General features: G+C 41.0%; 1 protein-coding gene across 1 annotated transcript; it reads right to left on the bottom strand.

The window, feature by feature from the left end:
* Window positions 1–1,292: 1,292 nt before the first annotated feature.
* Window positions 1,293–22,390, bottom strand: DNA2 (DNA replication helicase/nuclease 2). Its single transcript, XM_030951012.1, has 21 exons — window positions 22,279–22,390; window positions 21,109–21,288; window positions 20,551–20,734; window positions 19,109–19,254; window positions 17,543–17,668; window positions 16,506–16,725; window positions 15,305–15,422; window positions 14,861–15,026; window positions 13,463–13,657; window positions 13,049–13,279; window positions 11,970–12,086; window positions 11,757–11,866; window positions 10,531–10,640; window positions 9,218–9,442; window positions 7,929–8,122; window positions 7,736–7,825; window positions 7,451–7,643; window positions 4,790–4,879; window positions 4,016–4,198; window positions 3,099–3,245; window positions 1,293–2,493 (listed from the first exon to the last, which is right to left on the bottom strand). The coding sequence occupies exons 1-21, from the start codon at window positions 22,287–22,289 to the stop codon at window positions 2,437–2,439; spliced, it is 3,093 nt and encodes a 1,030-aa protein (XP_030806872.1). The 5' UTR covers window positions 22,290–22,390; the 3' UTR covers window positions 1,293–2,436.

Here is a 22,390-nt window from a genome sequence, read left to right as displayed (position 1 = left end):
AGCATGTATCAGAATAAACAATATTCTTCTAGAAAAATCTGTGAGTTTAGTACCTTCAAAGGTAATGTGCTGGGGAACCAAAACCAGTATTTAATAAAAACATGTAAGTGTTTGGGGTTTAATTTTAAAAAGCCCAGGAATGTGAATCTGGCTGGAAAAGAGCCAAAACTCAGGGAGCTGTTTATCATCAAGCAGGTTTGTCACAGCAGGATGGGATCTCAGCTGGTACTTACTGTACCCTAAGCACTACAATATGCGTTGCTTAATAATTATTCTTTCCTCTCACCTTTTTGGGCAAGGCTAACCAGCAACCTGTAAAATTAAAAAAGTGTTATTTTCCTTGCCCAGGAAAATTAAAATCCTTGCCCAGGATTGCACTAAACAGCACAGAGGGTGTCACTGCCTGGGCCTGCAAGGAAGGACCAAAGGACAAGGGACAGACCACAGCCCATGGTGACAGAGACATTTCTTAGAGCCACCCTTCCTACCCCTTATAAGGAAAAAGGAACATATATATTTAAATATTAAACAATTCTGAAATAGTCACACTCTGATCCTGCTAGTCTGGCATAAAACAACTTCCTTTACTTCCTTTTTTATTCATTTCTGGGAATCCCAGCAACACAGAACCCAGCAGGCATGCATCTGCATCTTTTCCAGCAGCACCAAAGGCTGCCTCTGCATGAGGAAGCTGTTTCAAAGGCAGCACACAGAAAAAGTGACCCTTTACTGCTAGAAGATACTCACCTGCTGTATATTCATTGAAACACAGAGTGTTTTAGAGATCCACATCTCAATTTTGTTTGAGACTACCAGAGCAAAATTTGGTTTCATCTGTAGGCTCAGCATTTGCTGCTCAGTCTAATTTTTACCACATGACAAGGAAGGATGCATTTTGTAAGTGGATAAGGAAACGTTCTTCTGTTTGTTTCTCATGCAACTTCATGATGGGATGACAATACCCTTAATTTATATATTAAATTTTTAATAGCATGCAAACCATCTCCTAGATAAGCATTGCTTAGTGTAAGAAAACAGATTAATGAAATCTTAAGAGCTTTCTACAAGAGAAAGATAATATTGTCTAAAAAAGCACTCTGATGTCACTACTATAATAAAGAGCATATTTTACACTATTTTTTTCATCTTTTGAAAGACCCAGAGCACAGGCACAGTTGAAGCATGTATTCTCACCTGAAAAAGGAGGAGATCCTGTCAACTTTTCAAATTATTGTTGTATCGTTCTAAATACTTGCCTTGTAAAAGCAAAGTGTTAACAAAGCATAAACAACTTTAATGAAACCAACAGCAAACTTTAATTAGTTCAAACATTACAAAAAGTTAGGGAGGAGTTTAAAAGAGTGAAAATGCCCACATTGAACAAGTTTGTCTGCAACTGTATGCACACAGCTACTTGACATTGATCCAAGAGAAAACAAATGCTAATGATTCTGAAGAATCAAAAAAATTGATGTTTCCACCAGCAGCCTTGGAAAGAAACTTCTCAGCCTCTCTGGTGTAGAATATGAGGTAGCATAAAGAAACTAACAGAGATCTCTCAAGTAAAAGGTGCTTTCTGTTGTTTATATGCCATCACCTTTAAAAAAATACAACCTGAGCACATAAGTTTCTTAGCGAGCTGCATGTCTAGTTTTGTTTCCTTTTTGTTTTGAAGACTACGGATCAGATAAACTGAAAACAAGAGTTCTAATATGAAGCATTTCACTTCAGATTGATCTGCTGAACACATAAGTTAATAGCAGGGGATTAAGTGAATCAGCATCACATTTCCCCCTGAGGTATGCAAAATCAAGAGATTAGCAATGTCATCAAGGGATCTTCATATGAGAGATTAATTACATTATGTATATAAATATAAAAGACTTCAGCATTTTTAAAAGCAGGAGTAGACTTCAAAGGACAATGTGAGATTTTGAAGAAGAGGAAGAAGTTTTTTCTATTTTTTTTTCCAAACAGCACAACACAGCACCTTAATTAGTAATTCTAACAAATGGAATTATTGTATGTAAACTACATTTTCAAGTTTTTAAAACCCAATTGAGCCCAGAAAACTGACTCACTACAACACTGGTTTACACTCCCTTCCTCTTCAAGTGCTTCCCCAGTCACTTCTGCAGGTAACTGCTCATCAAGGTAAGAGAATATAGCAATATCCAGCAGGAAGGAACAGAGTGCTTCATATTTCTGGTTTGTCACAAGTAAGCTGGGTGCTTTAGTTCTGTAACCCTCAGCTTTTTCAAGAAATGTCTGTTATTCTGCTGAGAGGAAACTTCCAAATAATTGAATGCTTCCTGTTTCGGCTGCCTCCAGACTGAAGAGTGCACATCAGCATTGACACCCCAAATCCCAGCTATTTACATTAAACAGCAGCAGAAAAGAAGATACAAAGTCCTGTAAAACTTTCCATCTTCCCACTCATAAGATGTTACACTTGTGGATACTTTCATGAGCCCCGACTGGAAGATTCAAGATGTAGCAAGTTAAGGAAAGCATTTTAACAACACTTGGCTTTCACAAAACCTGTTTGAATATGCATGGCTATTTGCAAAGAAAGCAGCTAACAAGGTTCTTTCCTGTTTAAACAGGAGATGGAAACAGCAATATCTAAAGCTTATTCAGTACAATGCCAGAGAGAAAGAAAAAATTACCAAGTCATCTGAAAGTGACACTGTTTTCCTTTCCACCAAGATTATTTATGAAGCAGATGTGTTGAGCGGAAGAAAGAAATCACACTGATGTTAAGATGCCAAGAAACTCGAAATGATCACAGGAAAAAATGCAAAAGCATTAAAAATTAAAAATTCAGGCCTCAAAATCAAAAAAATTATGGCCAAGTTGACTTGCAAGTCAGCATTGACTTTTTCTGCTGTTGAAGACAGAGAAGGTTCTAAACCCATCCACTAGCTTGATCTCAAGCGCGCTTCTGGCAAATCTAATCAGCACAGTTTGTGCTGTGCTGCCAATCACTGTTAAAAGTATAACCTAAATAATCAAAGATCTTCCCATTCTCACCTCAAATCTCACTGAGCCAATCCCAGCTTTCCCCTCTCCCAAAGCAGCATGGAGAAAAAGGATATCATTGCCTGGGACTGCAAGTGGCAGAGGAGCTTCTCCAGGGGAGGATAGCAGCACAGGGAGGGAACACAGCCCACCATGACCAGCTTGTGCTTGGCTCTGGTGATGGCAACATTCAGGCGGCGCCAGTCCTTCAGCAGGGAGCCAAGCTGGAAAGGAAATGTCACTTGCTTTTGTTTTTCCTACTTAAACCATAAGTAGGAAAAACTTATGGACATAAACCACTCATCTTCAAAATGCATCTAAACTACTGAAATTGACTGGAACATGTCAGGACCTAGGACATCCCTCTGGCTGTCCTGAGCAGCCAAGACCCCTGCCAGGGGTCTCAGAGACCCTGGCACAGAGCCCAAGACCCCTGTGGTTTTGATTATGACCCGTGGAGCAAGTTACCAACCTTAGATGAAGATCTGCAAGCCATGACAAATTAAGTAGAATGATAGTGAATTTATCACAAGGTGAAAAAGTAGATTTTGGGATTTTTAGAATGGGGATTCAGGGGGGCAAGATGGAGGAATCTGGGTGTGTCCAGCCTTTCTCCTTCTTCTTCTTCTTGGCGTCCATGTTCTGCTGGGATGTTGGCACTTTTGGATTGGTTTAGAGTAGAAGCTCACTGTCCAACATAGGTGATAGGTATTGGAAAGGAATTGTAAATATTGTACACGTAGTTTTTAGTATAAAAAGATAACAACACCCTGGGGCAGGCAGAGTGCCTGGACTGTCTTGCTGAGCAGACCTCGGCAGGCCAGAGAAAGAATTTTATAGATAAGATAAAATAAACAGCCTTGAGACCCAGAAATGAAGAGCTCTGACTCTTTCTTCAAGCACCGGGCTGGGAAAAGTGACTTTCCAACTTTTCTTGGGGTCACTGTGACCAGCAGAGATCCCAACAGGAACAAAGTTAAAATGACCAACTTACATTTTCATCAATGCTGTTCCTGACAAAGGACACAATTATGATACTTTTGTCTCTTCCTTGGTATTTGTCAACCGTGTTCACTTCCACTCTGTTCTCCTTCCATTTTGCCATCAAGTCAGTGATTGTTTTTAACTGATGTCTGTAGGGTGATATGATGCCAATGTCTGAGGGCTTACAGCCAGCCTGAATGAAGAAGAAACCAGAGAAAATAATCTGTCACTGCAGTTGGCTTGGCAAACTCAGTATGGTCAGAAAGATTCTTCTAATTAATTTTTTTTAAAACAGTGCTGCAAGATATTGTATCTAAACTAATGGAACTGTAGGTGTAACAAATATTAACTAAAGGAGATAGAAAACATCTGTTACTGCAAGCTCCCAAGCTTTGTCTTAACTTGGCACAAAGACAGATATCCTTGAAATCCTCATTCTTCTTTCATCTTTAGACTGTGAGGTGAACACTCAGAGCTCCTGCTCTGTATTTCTGCATGAAAGAAGGAACAAAAGCAAATCCTCTCCCCTCCCTCATCTCTCAAAAGAATTTGGCATCCAGCTTTTGTTTTTTGCATCTCAGATCCAAGCAGGCAAGGACAGGGAAGGGAATGCAGACCTCAGGCTCCCCACTACACTGACATGAAGCCAATCTTCAATTTATCCTTAAATTTATCCTTAAGATTATCCCCAAGAGAGCTACCCAACACATACAGTCACTGCTACTAAAGCAATGTAAAAATATTAAAGGCCTCCCTCCAAACCAGGTAATAAAGTAAAAGATACCTTAATAAATAAGGATGTGAGGAAAAGCACTATTTTAGCTTCTGTCACATTGCTTATGCCACCTTTCTCTGCATGTTCTGGTGCTGGGACCTTCAAAAATACAAACAGAAAACAATGACTTTTGCTGTCTGTAATGGGGTACTGTGTTCTGTCCCTAACTCACTGAGTGGTATGTGGATTTATACTGATGGTATTAATTAAAGAAATAAAGTTAAATGCTAAATTGTAGTAAACAGAAGAGCCTGTACTGTGAATTAACTCCAGAATACTGCATTTGCAACACAAATTGTAACAATCCTCAAAATGAGTTTCTAGCACTAGCTTGGCACCTTAAGAAACTGCCAGACTTAATCCTCTGACTTTACAGTCAAGCATTACACATCACAAATCAAAAAACCCAAAAATGGACATTTCCCTGCTGATAAGGCAAGAGAGTAAATTATATTTTACATGGGACTTTTGCTTCAACACTCTCCATACAGCATTATTTACAGTGAATTTTCTTCATTCCATGGCAGAAAGGATCATTTTTTCAAATGTTTGAAAGCCTATGTTTACAGCCACAACAGGAACTATCCAAAATGGTAATATAAATTGTAGTATAAACTCCCAACCTTTAAATAAAGCATTCACTGGATTTACCATTTCTTAACTATTACATCCCATTCTCTACAACATATATAAATGAGGCCAACAAGCTCAGGATGTAAACTCCTGTCACTGTAGTGTCACAGTTTGGTCATTTTTTCTCTTTGCTTGACTCCTGTCTTCTCTAAAGTTGAAGTAGCACCAATAGCAATGAAAAGTGTGTTTGGAAGCCTCCAAACCCCATGTGCTCAAGTTCTCTTCAAGCAGAAGGGCACAGCTTAACTGCACAGTTAATTTCTGACCACGCTGGCATTAGTGTAGCTAAAAACTACACAAAAATAATTTCAGGAAAGAAGTTCTAAAAGCTGTGTCATGCTTATGGTAACGTGCTTACATTTGTATTCCTCCTGTTCCCATAGGACACCAGCAGAACCACCAACAAAAACAACTTGGGCCTAGAAATTCTCAGGAGACTTGCCCTAAATCAAGGATATCATTTTTAAACCACCAGCCCCAAGCTGTCAGAGAAGTGCAGACTGACACAGGGGTTGGCAGAATAGAAATAAACAGATTTCCCATTGCTGTCACAAACGTGTTGCATTGTTAAGCAGAAAACAATAGAGGCTTTTTCTTCTTTTTTTTTTAAAGCCAGCATAATAAATGTAAGCTTTCTGGTGGTGTCATGGTGTTTTTTCCTCTTCCTTCTCTCTCTGTTTGTATCCCTCCCCCTCAAGTCTACTTCTTCATAAGCATTTCTTGGTTACACTATAAACAATACAGGGGGGAAAAACCTACTATGAAGTCAAAGGAAATAAAAACTTGTTTGTTGTCATGTTCAGTGGGGTTTTTTTCATTTCTCCCTTCATGACTGCCCCAATACATGGAGTTCTGACAGGAAGTCCAAAAGGAGAAATGGCATTATCACCTCATGTCTCAACAAATCTAGAATATTTTGGAAATAAAAACTTTCCTCCTGGCTCTATGAAGAGGACAGCTGTCTTACACTTGAGATGGGTTTTCTAGGGAAAAAAAATGATACAGAAACTCTACTTTTTCATTAGCAATTTTGCTATGATTACTAGATAAAGAGTGGTTCAGCCAGATTCCCATTAACAGGCCTCTTCCCTGGGACCAACTGTCTGCCTTGCTGGGAAAGGAACTGCAGCTGTCGAGGCATTCCTGGGAAATGTCTCTGTTTAGTTTAGACATTTTTAGAAATTTCTCTAAGCCATCAAAGTAAACACTGCTTGTTTTTAGCTCATTGAAGAGATTCTACCAGAACTGTTGGAAAAAAACCATGAATCCTGTACAATGTCAGAGAGCATAGAAACAGTGGTGAGTTCTGACCACAGCATAAAAGATCATAAAGTTGATAATTATATAAAAATTATATTATATTATTGGCAAAACACAGTATTAATAGGAATCAACACATAACCTGTTAAGGAGGAAGAAAGACTCATAATGCAATCACCAACTACAGTGACAAGTACTGGAGACCACAAACAGGTATTAATTTATTCATCTTTTTCCCAGCGCATTTAAACTCTTCCTCATTCTTCCTGCAAGTCAGTTTCTTTGCAGAATTTTTATCTGCACTAGAATTTTACTTTCCCAGCAGAATTCTGGGTCTCCATGAAAGGACCTAAACCAATTTATCCATCCCCTACATTTCAATGTGTAGAATGTCTGCATAACTCCATGGAGAATTGCAGTTTTGCTGCCACTGGCTCACAGCTTTGCCACACTCACCCTCAGTCGATGGAAACAAGGCCATTCCCTGCTGGCAAGGACACCCAGAATGGCTGCACACTTTGAATAGGAAGAACTGAGTTTAAAGTCCATTCAATATTTTCTGAAGTAGTATCTAAATTCAAGTTTTCAGCTGTTCTCAGATGTGATGTTTCCAGCAGCAGCTGTACCACCCTGCCCAGCTCTGCCAACAGTGCCAAGGATGTTTTTGTGTGCTGCACACTTCACATGATGCTGGAAAAACACTTTCTGAAGTTCCCTGTTTCACCCTACCTACCCTGAATGAAGTTTTACATGCTGAAAGAGCATAATGAACTTTACCTTCTCTGTGTTCAGAAAACACACAGGTGTGTCTGGATCAAGGACTTCTTTCAGCCATGACTTTGAAGCATCCCCAAGGTCCAGTTTCAATTTCTTTAGGTTGGGCAAGTTAACAGTGGCATTTGACACCTTCTCTGAGCCACATTCCAGCTTACCTTCATATACCAGCATGTTACTCAATGACATAATCTTACTAAAGATTTAAAAAACAAGAAAAGGCATAAAAATCTCACCATTTCAATCCCACATCAAGAACACATCTTAATAAATAAATGTTGAAAGTACCTATTCATTCTGTATTGCACAGTTAATTGGACAACAGCATTTTGGTTTTGTTCCAGCCTTTTAAATAAGCTTTCACTCATGCCAAGATCTCTGTTACAACACAAAGACAAAAATCAAAATGTGTCAACCAGAACACTGAAAGAGCCTTCCCAGAATCTGTGACTAGGAATTGCCCAGCAGCATTTTATCTTACCTTGCTTCTGCATTCAGCACAAGTGGAGGCAGCTGCTGATGATCCCCCACCAGCACAAACCTTTTGGAGCAGAACAGTGGGCCCAGGCAGACGAGCTGGCTGATTTGGGAAGCTTCATCAACAATACAGAAGTCAAATTGCTTCTGAGCAAAGATGGGGTGATTTACTCCCATGCAAGATGTTGCTACCACTGGCTGAAAATTGAGACACACTTCAAGGATAAAGTACATTTTATATCCTTTAGCACTATATTCTCCATATTAAAAGAAAAAAATATTTCCCATTAAACTGAACTAAACTGTAAAAATCACAGAAATAAAATTATTTATCCTTGAAATCAGACCAACATCACTTAGATATATATTGGTCTGACATATTCTTGTATCAATTGCAAGTGACAAACAAAACCAGCTTTAGAGCAGACTGTAGCATACAACTTGTTCCTGTCATGTGTTCAGAGTGATGCCAGGTTCTATTCATGGACAATTCATGGAGTGTGCCGAAATGACTAAGTGAAAAATCAGGTGGTGTGGGGTTTTTTTCAATACTGAAGAAAAGATAAAACAACAACAGCAGCACAGTTCTCCTCAATGCTGTGCTTCCACTGCGATCCAAAATGACCAAAATAAGAAATGCCAAGTCATTCCCCTTATGACTTCAGTCATTCCCCAGCAATACTTATCAATAAAAAATGGCAGCTTTTGTGAAGTTGGCATGCACTCCAACTCCCATCAAACTTTATTCTTTCAGTGGGTTTAATTTAAAGCTGCCACTGACTTGTATGACCCAGCTGCCATTATGGCTTGCATTAACATTCACACAGACAGCACTAATATCTCAATCAGAAATAAGGCTTTGGCCAGGTCAGCTCCACAGCATTCCACTTCCTCTCCCCCATCTGCTGATTGTACTGATGGCACAAGGAGCACCAGTGGGAGGGAGAAAGGACAAACAGCAGCAAAATGTAAATAATGTAAAGGAGGCTGCAGCAGCCCATCACAAAACCTCAGTCAGATAAAACCACTGGAGTCTTTGGGGCTTATTACTTACAATGATGAGTTACTTTGAGTGGACATAAACAAAGCTTCTCAACTTGCAGACTTAATGTAGGTCATTACTGGCTACAAAGAAATTGAAACAATGCAGAGGTTGAGTATCTCTTTCAGCTCAGATTTCTTACAACAGTACACACCCTTGGGATGGGTTCCTTCTCTGCAGCATCCAAACAAAATACTAATGTAATTATCTTTAATAATTTGAAGGGCTAGCAAAAAAACCATTTTTCTCACCTGACTATTATAGACCTCTTCCAAATCTGTTACAGACTTAATTGATCTGGACCTGCAGATTTCTTCTTCTGTATATTTCTGAATATCTGGGTGAACCTTCTGAGCTCGCCCCAAGCGCAAGAAACCAACTTTGAATTTGGCCAACTTCAGCAGGACATTGTCCACAGCTGTGTGTGTAAAACTGGTCAGAAGGACACTAAAGCCACAAGCAGAAAGAATTCTCACCTAACGAGTAGCAAAAGGGAAAGAAAAGGAGAAACTGTTAAGGAGAAGCAGAAAAGGATTCATCTACAAGAATCAACAATCCCAGGTTTGCTAAGGTGAAAAACACAAGGGGTTTTGGAGGGAGCCAATAATAAACATGACCTGGTCTGAATCAGTCTCCCTGGCCACTGCCAATGTGGGCAGCAGTCCTGAGGGTTCCCATGGCCAGCAGGCTCACAAGGCTGCTCACACAGAACCAAAACCTGGATGTGCACTCCCAAGGAACTGCACTCCAAGATCCCCAGTGTAAGAAGCAGCCATGCAGCCTGTTCCCACAGCACTGCTCTCCTTGGCATGCAGCCACTGGAGGTTCAGGCAATGGGCTGATGTGAAGATAGCAGCAGCCATGCAGCCTGTTCCCACAGCACTGCTCCCATGGCACTGCAGCCACTGGAGGTTCAGGCAATGGGCTGATGTGAAGATAGCAGCCATGCAGGCTGTTCCCACAGCACTGCTCTCCTTGGCAATGCAGCCACTGGAGGTTCAGGGCAATAGCAGCAGCTCTCCAGCCTCCTCCTTGCATGAGCTGATGACAAATGGAAGCAAGGTAGCACTGCTCTTTCATGAAAAGCTCACTCAGCCTGAATGCAGTATGCTCCTACAGTTCTCTCCTGGGCAAAAGAGAAGCACCAGCTAGAGGAGACAGGAGCAGACTGCACATGGATGCAGCCCCACAGGTTCATACAATCCACAGTGGCTGCTCAAGCCAGTACTGCTGGCTACTTCCTCTTTTGAGCTATAACTCAGGATTTGAAGACTTGCTGATATCTGGAGCCAAAGAATTTTAACACTAAAGCATCACAGAAATGATTAAATATCACACTTCAATCTCCTCCCTCCCACATACATTCCTACACAAGCAATTGACCATCCTACTCCACAAAATCCAATTTTAGTTCTACCAAATATAGGTTAAGCAAAAAGAAGTGTGTTTCCTTCCTTGAAACTATACAGATACTGTCAGATTAAATCATGACACCACACAGCTGGTTTAATTCTATCCTCTAAATCTCACCAAAAAAATTAAACTCCAAGGTACATGATCTTACCAGAGCACATATTGTAGTTGTTTTTCCTGTTCCAGGCATACCCACAATAAGTGTGTAGTCTTTTGAAAGTAGCACTTGTTTCATTGCCTGTTTCTGAGGCTTATTTAGACCTTTCAGAAGGAAAAGCAAAATTAAATTACTACACTTCATCAAAACTGTAATAATTACTAAAGTCACAACAAAATTGTAATTTCCTCTTTCACTAAAGCCCTTAATAGAGGTAAGAACTGAGCAAAGTCTGTAGGTTTTAATGAAGATATGACATTAAACATAATACACAAGATAAGTAGTAAAAGGTCTGCACTATGGTCCTAGAAATAAGTCACTGAAGACATTTTTATTTTTAGACCTTTTGTGACTTTTTTTTTTCTAATATCTTAATTGACCACCTCCACATATTGTGTCTGGGCATTTGTGTTTGATCATACCACTTTCACATCAAACACACAGCTCACAGCAAGGGCTGATGGGCTGCACATGCAGCAGCATGTTGTTTAGAACAAACATCACAGCAGAGCTGGTTTGCCCCAGCCTGATGCAAACAAGCAGCACATTTCAGCTATTTGGACTAAGCAAAGCTCAAGCAAAGTAAGACTTCAAACTGAGTTTTTATAAAAAATTCAGTTTACTCTAAGACAACTCAGTTAAATTTATGTTTTCAGAGGCAACTGTGTCAGAGCACAAGGAAATATTTCTACCAAATACAAGATGCTGCCTCATACCTAAACAAGTTTTGTTTTTAAATAAATGCCACAAAGCATGACACTATGCTGACACTTGTCAACAAGTTAGCAAGAGTGATTGATTATACAAGTGAATGTTTCCACCAAAGCCCATCTCCTTCCTCTCCCCCTGTGCAAAACAACAACTAAATAAACTATCTAGTGCAATACAACATCCCTTCATCCCAAGAGGTGTCTCTGTCCCTTCCTCCTGTAAAGGTTACAGAGGGAATCACATGGCCCTCTGTCTGCAACTGCACACTGCAGCCTCCAGCAAAAGTAAAATAAAGTTGTGAACAGGATCTGATCAGGTCTTCCTGTGATTAAATGAGTCTTCAGCTAGCTGGAAGACATGCAAGGTAAGAACTTGGTTTTAATTTTTGAGCTGAGAACTATCACAGGACCCTAAAGTAGGAAAAACTCCTTATATTTATAGCCTGATAAATACTTTGGCTGTAGAGACATACTACTAAGCAGAGCACTTTGGGGAAAGTAATTTTGTACCTTTTAAAATATTTGCAACAGTTTCCTTTGCTTCAGGAGGAAGGACAGAGCTCAAGTGCTGAATAAAACATGGTTTCTGGAAGTCAATGATCAAGTTGCGGAGCCTTTCACTGTGGAGAAAAACAGGACAAAACTGAGTTCAAATAAGAGTTACCAGTTAAAAAACTTCATCTGAAAATATTAAAAGTGTGAAATTAAGTTGATTTTTCATACCTGACTGGGCAATCTTTCATCAATTTAGAAAGATTTTTAAAGGGGACTCCTGTACCAACATCTCCTTCATCATGATCCAACCTAAATACAGTATTCTTGGGGAGGTTGGACAAATTCCTGAAGGATGACAAGAACATGGATGAAATAATTTTGTTTACCAGTTGTATGTTGATTAAAGACTTATTACTACATGTTAAATGATATCTTCCAGAGATCCCAGAGTAAAGCAACAGCTAATTGAAATACACTATTAACTGATCTAAAGAAAGCATGAACCCAATGAGGCATAATAAAACATAAGCCCAATTTAAACACAATATAGACTGAACAATGAAAGTTACTATTAACACAGTAATTACTGTATCCATATAGATTCATGCTAGAGATGTAAGTCAATAGAGTTATAATGTGCTTTTATTCAAAGAACCTGGGTAAATAGGCATATATAGCAGGTACTGACAGTTTCAATCAAGGCAAGAGAATTTCTGAAGGGTACTACTCCAAAGCCAGTGGTGCATTGTGAAGGCTGGCCTGGAACAGAGACTAGATGGAGCTAAAGAATAAAGTAGGGATTTATTAGGAGGCCTCAACGGAGGATGCACCTTGGGCAGCACAAGAGCCCAGCCAGGGCTACACCCAAGGTGAACCAAAATGGTCACAAAATGGACAGCTGGTTATGGGGTCTGTCACTTTTATAAGTTTTGGTCCTATTGCATATTAGAGTTAATTGTCCAATTCCAGCTTTAGCCCATGCAGTCCCATCCTGCTTGTTTTTCTCTCTTCAGTCCACATTGTTTGTGCTCTTGGGCTGAGATTTGGATCATTTGTCCTTGATCCCCAGCTGGAGAAGGAATTGTTTTGTCTCCCTGCTCTGTGCAGAGAGCTCACCATCCCAATGTGAAGCCCAGACTTACACACTAAAGCAGCACAGAATCTGAAAAATATAAAAGCTAAAACCTGAGGCATCCCCAGTAGGAAGAGTCAGGACATGTCACAGCTTTTTGAACACGTAGCAGCACCTTTCCTCAAGCCAGTGCCAGAGTGTTTGCAAACAGATACTTTTCTTTTTATCCTATTACCTGCCCAACAAACAGGAGACTTTTGTTCCACTGACTTCTCTAACATAGCCAGTAGCCAAACCAAGCAAACCCTTTTCCTCTCCACTCACAACCACTCGATCACCAACCAACAGGTTTGTCCCAGATATGGCACCATTTCTACGCTGGAAAAAATGTAGATACTGTCCCTCAGAAACTTCATGGACTTCATCAACTCTGATCATGTTTCCAACACAATCTCCAGCCTTCTCTCTGAAGGTATCAAAAAAAGAAATACTTCAATATTAAGATCCTCCCTATAAGAGAACTATTAAGAATAAAACCTCACAAGTTAAAAAACTATACCACCCACAACCAACCATCAAAACCAAAATAAAAAATAAACAAAAGGAAGGAAGGAAGCATCATTGACAAGAGTTTAGAAACTAAACCTACCTTTCCAAAGAAGGTGTCATCCATATATTTTTATATCCCTTTTTATGCTCTCCACTTTGCAGCTCCAGGGTTAACATCAGATACCAGAGGCTGAAATACTCCAGGTGGGAGGGTTTCAGGTGCTGGGTCTCTCTATCAATGACAGGCACCAAAGCAGGAGGAAAGGCCACACTGGCCATCTTCTGCTCCACAGCCCTAGGGACAGAACCAGCCACAGAAAGGCTCAGCCTGCATCCTTTTTCACCTGCAAGCCCATCTGTACATAACAACACTCCAAATACCCACCGTAACATATCAGATAGATTAATTTATCATTACTTGAATAAAGCAGAACCTGCATCCTTTGTTCAGATGCATAATCTTGTATGAGTAACTTCACACCATCTCCATGATTTTGAAGGGCAGTAAATTAATCAAAGACCAAATAAAGGCATTTCAAAGATAGTAACATACACATTTAGAGAGTTTACCTTTTACTCCTTTTATTGTAACATACTATTTTGATATTTAGCTATGCAATGGGGATTTAATAGTTAATACACAAGCAAATTTCAAGTAAATTTTTTTCAAAACTAAATATCAATAGACATTATACCAAATCATGCATTCAAAACACAAACAGAGAAAGAAAAGTTTATTCACAAGCAAATAGCTCTCCAGCTATATCCTGCTGTGGCAACAACTGAGTATAAGAAGCAGGATTTCACAGAAACATATCAGGTATCCCCACAAAGCTCCCTCAACATACACTTTGACCCCACTAATTTTAAAAACAATCAGGCATTCTATTTCCACAAGACCACCCCCAAGGCTCTCCTTTTCTAACAAACCCCATTTGATCTCTTCCACATACAATTCTGGTTGGTTTTGTGCAGCATAGACACTAAAACTTGTAACAGTTGTTAAAACAATGCAATAACTTTGTGTGAAATTTTATGGAATATTTGCTCACTACTTCTGTTGACCAGGAGATGCAATAACACATCAGCAGAGTAGTATTAATGTATTACTTGTGTCATACCCTACAGGGAAACAATCTTCTACAGAGTGAAGCTGAAAAAGCGGCTCTCCAGCCAGAACTCAGGCCCAGAGATTGCCTCTAGCAGAGAGCTGCAAGAATATAGCTTTTTAAACAGATCTGTTATTGTCATCAAGTATTTTGTTGAGACTTATCTCAGATTTTGTCTTGCAAAAAGTGTACCTGAGCAAACATATTAAGTCTCTGTGAGATCAGGAGCTGAACCATAAAAGTTGTAGAGAAATCTGTAGAAGATTCTTTTGGGGTGGAAAAGTCTTCAATAAACATAAAACTGTCAACCACAAATATGAAGTTATTATATCAAAAGATACAATTATTCAATCTCATTTAAAAACATTAGTCAGACTTTTTTTTTTTACCTGCTGTATAGAAAGCAGTTGTGCATTTGGGAGCAATATTTACATGTTTGACTGTCATCAATCACAGGAGGCAAAGCAGCAAGCTGTGAATTCTGCCTTCCCACATCAGATTTATAGGTACTGTGTGTTAAGTAGAAGGCCACATGATTTCTCAACTTCATTAATTCTGTCAAGAAAAGGATAAACTCAGCTGATGGGTTTGCTTGTAACAATTTCTACCTCAAAAGTAATTAGCTATCAACTTTTTAGTCAACTAAGAACTGATTATTCAAAAGTCCTTGCACTGTATTAATAAAACAACTGAATTTTTAACATAAATGTTAGTAATGAGTGAAGTATCCCCAAGTACAGCTATTTTCATAAGAGTAAACTTTACAGTTATAAAGAAAGATTTTAGTAATATTTAAGAGAATTATGGTGTCCAGAGAAGGGGAACAACTTTACCTCTCCGGTCCATGCGAGCTCCAGACACAGGATACATTGTACCAGTTTTTAGATAAAGAAGAAATCCAGCTTCAGGATCCGCCCTCCGCTCTAAACTCAGCAATGTGTACAGAATAACCTGCAAACATTACACATAAATACATATTTACATCCTGCAATAGATATTGTTCCACTATAGCTGCTGTGGTTTAACCCCAAGTACCACACAGCTGCTCACTCACCTCCTCACCCTTGCTGAGGGTTCAGATAAAGGCAGTTTAAGATGGAAAAGAAAAGCCACACATGCAAGCAAAGCAAAACAAGGAATTCATTCACAGTTTCCCGTGGTTGGGCAGGTGTTCAACCACCCCCAAGGAGAGCAGGGCCCATCATGTGGAATGGTGCCTTGAGAAGGCAAAACTCCATCACTCCAAACCTTGCAGTGCCCCCACCCTTCCTCCTTCTTTCCCCACCCTAGACAGTGAGCGTGCTGAGCAGCTGCATGGTCTGGGACACCCCTTTGATCCCTCGGGTCCCCTGCCCTGGCTGTGTCCCCTCACTTCCCATCACCCCCAGGAAAGGCCTTGGCTCTGTGTGAGCCCTGCCCAGCCACAACAGCAACATCCCAGTGTTATCAACCTGTGCTCAGCACAAACCCAAAACACAGCCCACACTTATCTCCTGTGAGGATAACCATTGCTAACCCCAGTCAAAACCAGCACAGCATAAAAACCAAAACACTTTCTAAACTGTATTTAGTTCTTCCACAATTTATATGGCTAAACAGTCATTATTATCACAAGTCTTCTAGAAGCTGCAAGTAGTAACTTTACAAAGGATTAAATTAAAAGGTATCTTTAAAACCTTATATCAAGGCTACCATCTTTCTAAATCAGGCCAGCTATATGGAAATATGTGTAACTCTAGTTCCTGAAACAGTTTGCTTCAACCCCATATATGAATGTAGTAAGAAGAGACTAAAGAACAGACATTTCAGGAGAAAAAACCCATAAGTGTGCTTGAAGGTGGTAAATGTGTACACTTCTTACTAGTAAGTTCACTTTAATTTTATACCAGGAGCTTTGGGCATGCCAGGATGAGCCATCCATGAATTTAGATTAGACCACATACAAAGTGTTTCATACTCCTAAGACAAAATAGGTCACCTAACAAAAAAGCACACAGAGCACTGACAGTGAAATGAGATGTTTGGTGTCTGTACCTGACTTCTGTGCTCTATGGAGTTGGATTCCTTGCCAGACTTGAGCTCTAAAGGCATCACCCGAGACTGTGCTCCAGACTGGCAATGGATTTTCACCCTGGCTGTAACATCAATCTTGCCCTTCAGCCCAAACCTGGGAGACCAGATATTCTCTTCAATGTCCAAGATATCTACAACCTCTATCTTAGAAGATACATCTTCTGGTTTGCCACCATTTGACCTAGGAAGAAAATTAAGCCAGAAGTTGACAATTTCCCTTTATTATTGATATTTAAACATTAAAATTGTGTTGCAACTAAATATACAATAGTTCTGCATTACAAGTGCCCTTTAGGCACTAACTTGAGAAATAAAATGCATCAATCTCACTCAAACTAATCTTCCCATTAACAGAGGAAGCAACATATCAGAACCTAACTTCAGTTAGTTTTGCTATTCACCTAAATTTCAAAATTAAAATGAGACTTTAAACTGTTTTTAATAGTTTTTGGTCTTTTCCCAATAACCACACTCTGTCATACACTTGACAGTAGGACATAGGTTTTATTCAGACCTGCCATTTCACTGAAACTTTAACACTCTATGGTTAAAATTAACAGCAAGAAGCCACGGACAAGAAGAGCTGAGCAGCATTTGAGCAAAATCACCATTTCACCAAAGAAATCTTTTATTAGTCAAGAACTCCATTTCATTAATAGTTTCACATTCTGATTTGTAGTCTTGCTCATACCAACAGTAACTCCTACTTTAGTCAGCAGCTCAAATACCCTTGCTCTTCTCACTAAAAGCTCTGTTTTGTACCATGCTGCTTACAAGGATTTAAAGATTTTGAAGTCAGTTCCCCCTGAGGCTTCATGTCCTGCCCAGTACTCACAAAGGCAGCTAAACATGCAGCACAAGGGCAGCTCTACAACCTGTGAGGCCATGAATTAGCTCCAAATCACCCAAGAGATGTGCATAAGGAGTTCTAAAAATTTCAAGTGAACTAAACAAGTATACAGCATAGAAGGGTTTAAAATTTAATTCTAGCTTCTTACAGTTTTAGTTGCATTTTGTTTTGGTTCGCTGGATTGTGCATGAAGTCTTCTGCCCACTTAAAAAATGATGGCAAATATTCTTCAATTTCTTGCATGATTTGTGCTTGTTTCATATTTAAGAGATACCTAAAAAAATTTAAAAATACATGCACATGAAGGAAACAAAGTATTAAATCTGCTGTGTACTAAAGTGGTTTGCCTGGAGTAGCAACAAGATCATTGGAAGTAACTGCCAAGTCCTTATAAATATCTATAAAGTGTAGATAACAACAATTTCATAGAGGTTCAACTCAATTCATAAAACTATTAAGTGAACATCTGTTAAAAGAGATACACTATACCAGAACATCCATTTCTGATGTAACCTTTGAAACAACAGATACAGCAAAGTGAGAGCATCAGTGTGGCAGATGTGATGAAACAAAATTAAGAGTGTGACTGCAAGAAAGGAGTACCAGACTCATGCATTTAAACATGGCTATTCCTACAATTCATGCAAGGTTGAATAAAAAATTAAAAGACCATTTGCTTTTAGTCTGGATATCCTCATCTGCTCCTTACGTGCATTTTGACAGAACATGACACAGAATCTAATCATGTGGCATTAGACAATTCAGTGCTGGCAACCACTGGAAATAATGTCATTATTCTACAGCAACAGAGTGGATTTTGCACAAAAAGGTTCACAGGAGTGCAAATGACCACAGGCAGCAGACTTATGCAACTTATTTTTCAATCCCAATAAACAGTAGCCTACATATGCAAAAATGAACTGCAAATTAAGTTTCATGGAGGCCCAGAGAGACATAAAGGCATTTCAGCAGCCACAATTCAAAATATTATCTTCATAACAGAACTAAGAGTAATAAATCTTGCCACTACAACTTTAACTTCTGACTCATCTGGGGCCAACAGATACTTATATTGCCCAACATACAATTCAAAACAGTCTATATATAATGATTTTTAATTTACATGAGTAGAATTGCATTTTAATCAAGGCTGCAGTAAAATGTTAAAACTAACAGCCATTCATCTTCCCACTTTCTGAGGGAAATACTAAGCATTGCCTAGCATTTCTATTAGCTCTGCTGAGAAAATAAATTAAAGGTCTTCTAACAACTGAGACTTTTAACCTGATAAAGATATGAAATTAACAGAAATTCAGTTCTTGGTCAGTACAAGGTTCTAGGCTCATTGCTGAGGATCATAACTAACTATTTGTCTCATTCAAATCAGCTTTGGGAGATGCCTGGAAATCTGATGTTACAGACCCAAACACTGCAACCTGCTTGGCCTAAAAGTAAAAAACAACCATGCCACATACAGTTACTCCAAAAGAGTAGTTCAGATATACAGAAGTAGCTCAGCAGGGAAGGCTAATAAAATTACGCTATCAAATGGAAAATTATCTTAGTAAAAGATCCCTAACTTCCACTGAGCAAAGTCAATTAGCAGAACACTCTCCTGATAGCAGTGCTTTTTTTAAAGGCCAACTTAAATTGCTAGTTCAAAGTGTTCCTGCCCTGTCTTCCACACATAAAAAGCAGCTGTAATGCTACTTACATTTCTTTGAGGTACTTTTGTCCATACACAATTTTATTTGCTAGCTCTTGCACCTTTTCTTGTGTCAGGTCATTGGTTATTGATTGCTGGAAGATGTCATGAAGAATTGTCCCAACGAGCATTTGGGGTGAGCCTGACTCAGAGCCCTGCAACAGAAGGGATGTCACCATACCTGAAGATTTGTGCCCATTTCATGTCAACTCCTCTGCCAAATTTCTGGATTTTATTTGCTGCACATCACAGTCTGCACTTATTTAGCTACAAGATCACGACAGCTTTCACCTCACTAATGATTATCTGGTCAAACCTGCCTGAATTGAAGTGGGTCTCACCTATTGCTTTATCCCAACCCTGACAATGTCAGGATACAATCCCTTTGTGATTGGCAGGCAAGAAACAAAAGCACAGCTTAAAATAAATTTTGAGAAAGTTCTGCCTGCAGGCATTTCCTAGTGCAAATACTTACCTTTACAATCTTACACAGATTTCTTGCATGAAGCAGTTTCCTGTCTGCTACCAGCTCACAGCAAAAGCATCCCATGTGTCACCAAGATGGCTCAGAACCCATCAGCAGGGCTGGGCTCTGGAGACTCACAAGAACTGAAAGTGGTAGTAAATGACCTTACACAAGTCACTACCAAACAGCTGGGAACCTACACACTGTGGTATTATGGATCTGTTACAGACCAGTGGATTGCTCTCACAACAGGGGGATGGTGCTATCCCAGTCAGGCCCCAGTGCAATGTCCCAGCAATTATTTTATCCTCCTTACTCCTCTAATAAAGGATTGAATCTCCTGCACTTAATTTTCTTGTTCCAGCCACAGGTTCCCAGCCAGGCTGTTTACCACTCTATTAAAATTTCCTTATTAATTTGGATTTATATTCTTATCATGTCTGGAAGTTTTCATCAGCTGAGACTGGCAGCTGTTGCTTCTCTATTTATCAGCATATCTCTCATGTATCAGCAAGGATACTACCACAAGAAACTTCTCCTCTTTCCAAGATCCAGCAGCCGGATTCAGACTCCAGAGTTAGCCCACACCAATTAATAACTGAATTAGCCACATTTTTCAGAAGCTCTTAACTTGGCCAAGCGTGGTTATATTTTCACAGGGATGGCAAGAAGCATATCCCTCACAAAGGATTCATATCCATACAAAATGCAGCAAGAGATTATAAAAAAAATTATCAGAATTATAAGTGGAAAGACCATTTCTTTAGCCCAGTAGCTGCATTAAAGAGTACTGCATTATTTCAGGTGCAATTCTCAAAAAAACAAGAGAAGCTCAACCAGAGGCAGTTTCCACCCCAAATGATTCTGTGTTGTAAACATTATGAATTGCTAATAATGCCATTTCCAAGAGGCAGATTTCACACGGAGCTAAGGCAGCAGGGCCAGGGGAACAGGAGCTCACAGGCAGTGTGGAATGAGCACTCACCCTGAAGCGTTCACTCAGCACTGCCCTCCTCATGCAGCGAATGCTGCTGGAGATGGTGGTGCCCGAGAGCAGCAGGTCTGGGTACAGCACCAGGTACCCACTCTGGGCATTGATCACCCATGTGCCAGAGCTGCACTGCCCTTCCAAATGAACAATGTCCCCTGGAACCACCGGGACAGACTCCCTGCAAGGGAACACACCCACACAATCAGTGTTTGCAAATGACAGACACAATGCAGCAGAAATAACACACTTTGAAATGCTGGGTTGGGTTTTTTTAAGGAGTTGACCTAAAGAAATCCTGAGAGTGAATAAAGGCATTTTTACAACGACAAAACTGCAAGGTAGCAGTGCCCACTCAACACACATTACCTGAGATCAGGTCTCTCAAGATGATATCCATTACGCTACCACACTGATAATATTACATTAAACAAAGATTCTTTCAGGATCCCCTATCACTTTTAAGGCTGTAAAACTCAACTCACAGACAACACAAACAAAATTGAGTTAATAATCCAGTATTTCATTCTCTTTTCAAACATCTGTGTGGATTACCAGCCATTCCTAAGGATGCACAGCTCTCTATCTTCCAGTGAGGGGGAGGCTGTAATTGCCAGGTGCTTCTCAGGGTCACTTCCATTCCTCTGGATCACGCTGACCTCCAGCACACGGTATCTGTTGTTCAGCCCATTCCTCAGGATCGCATCAGGCGAGTCAGCCACTTTCTTCTGAAAACTGAAGTAACAACTAATCACAAAGAATACTGTGCTGTTTGAAAACAGCCAACCTACATGCAAAAAGAGGGACAGCTTCAAATATAAACCAAATTTTACCCCCATTCAATTTTTATAAATATTTTGTTCGGTTTTTTTTTAGTTCTGTACGGGTAGAGTGTAGGAAATCTCTATAAATATTAAGCAACTCGCCATTTATTACAGTTAGTCTTTCATTTTTGCGTCCACATATCCATAAGCACCAGTAAACTAATTATAACTGCACCACACACCCTGTGCTTGGGAGAAAGTTTGTATCTCCCTGCAGGGGTGAACTCCCACAGCCACACAAACACCTCGAACAGGGAGCAGTAGATTTTTACCCATTACCTGAAGCTGATTAGAAAACTGGTATTCAAGATTTAGCTTCCAATAGCCAAACCATGAGTTGAGCGGCCAAACCTGCCGCTCTCCTGACCCCGAGCGATGCCTGGGGGAGCTGCGGGGCGGCCGGGGCAGAGCCCACGCCGGGGCCCCGCCGTGACAGCCTCGGCAGCGGCGGCTTCCCCTCACCGGCTACCCCCGGCACTCCTGAGCAAGGCCGGTGCTGCCCAGCCAGCTCTCGGAGCCCCGTCCCGCCGGCCCTGAGAACCCCATCCCGCCGGCCCTCACAGCCCCGTCCCGCCGGCCCTCACAGCCCCGTCCCGCCGGCCCACACAGCCCCGTCCCGCCGGCCCACACAGCCCCGTCCCGCCGGCCCACACAGCCCCGTCCCGCCGGCCCTCGGAGCCCCGTCCCGCCGGCCCTCACAGCCCCGTCCCGCCGGCCCACACAGCCCCGTCCCGCCGGCCCTCGGAGCCCCGTCCCGCCGACCCTCGGAGCCCCGTCCCGCCGACCCTCGCAGCCCCGTCCCGCCTCTCCGAGCCCGGAGCCGGGAGCGGTTCGCAAGTTCAAACCCCCCGCGCTCCCGGCCGTCGCCGCCCAGCTGCGGCTCCCCGCGCCCGGCCGCTACCTCTCGGCCATGGGCAGCTCCCGTGCGGCGCTCGGCTCGGCTCGGCTCGGCTCGGCTCGGCTCGGTTCCCTGAGCCCCGCGTCCCGCGCGCCCCGGCAGCGCTGCCGCGCGC

This window comes from Camarhynchus parvulus, chromosome 6 (genome assembly GCF_901933205.1).
Source record: "Camarhynchus parvulus chromosome 6, STF_HiC, whole genome shotgun sequence".
NCBI classification, from domain to species: Eukaryota; Metazoa; Chordata; class Aves; order Passeriformes; family Thraupidae; genus Camarhynchus; species Camarhynchus parvulus.
Note: the sequence above shows the minus strand (reverse complement) of the source record. Positions and strands in the feature narration are given on the sequence as shown.

Coding starts and splice junctions, on each gene's coding strand:
- DNA2 (XM_030951012.1), bottom strand. Junction 13,280..13,462: donor ATGACACCTTCTTTGGAAAG/GTAGGTTTAGTT, acceptor TGATACCTTCAG/AGAGAAGGCTGGAGATTGTG. Junction 4,199..4,789: donor TCACATCCTTATTTATTAAG/GTATCTTTTACT, acceptor TTCTTCATTCAG/GCTGGCTGTAAGCCCTCAGA.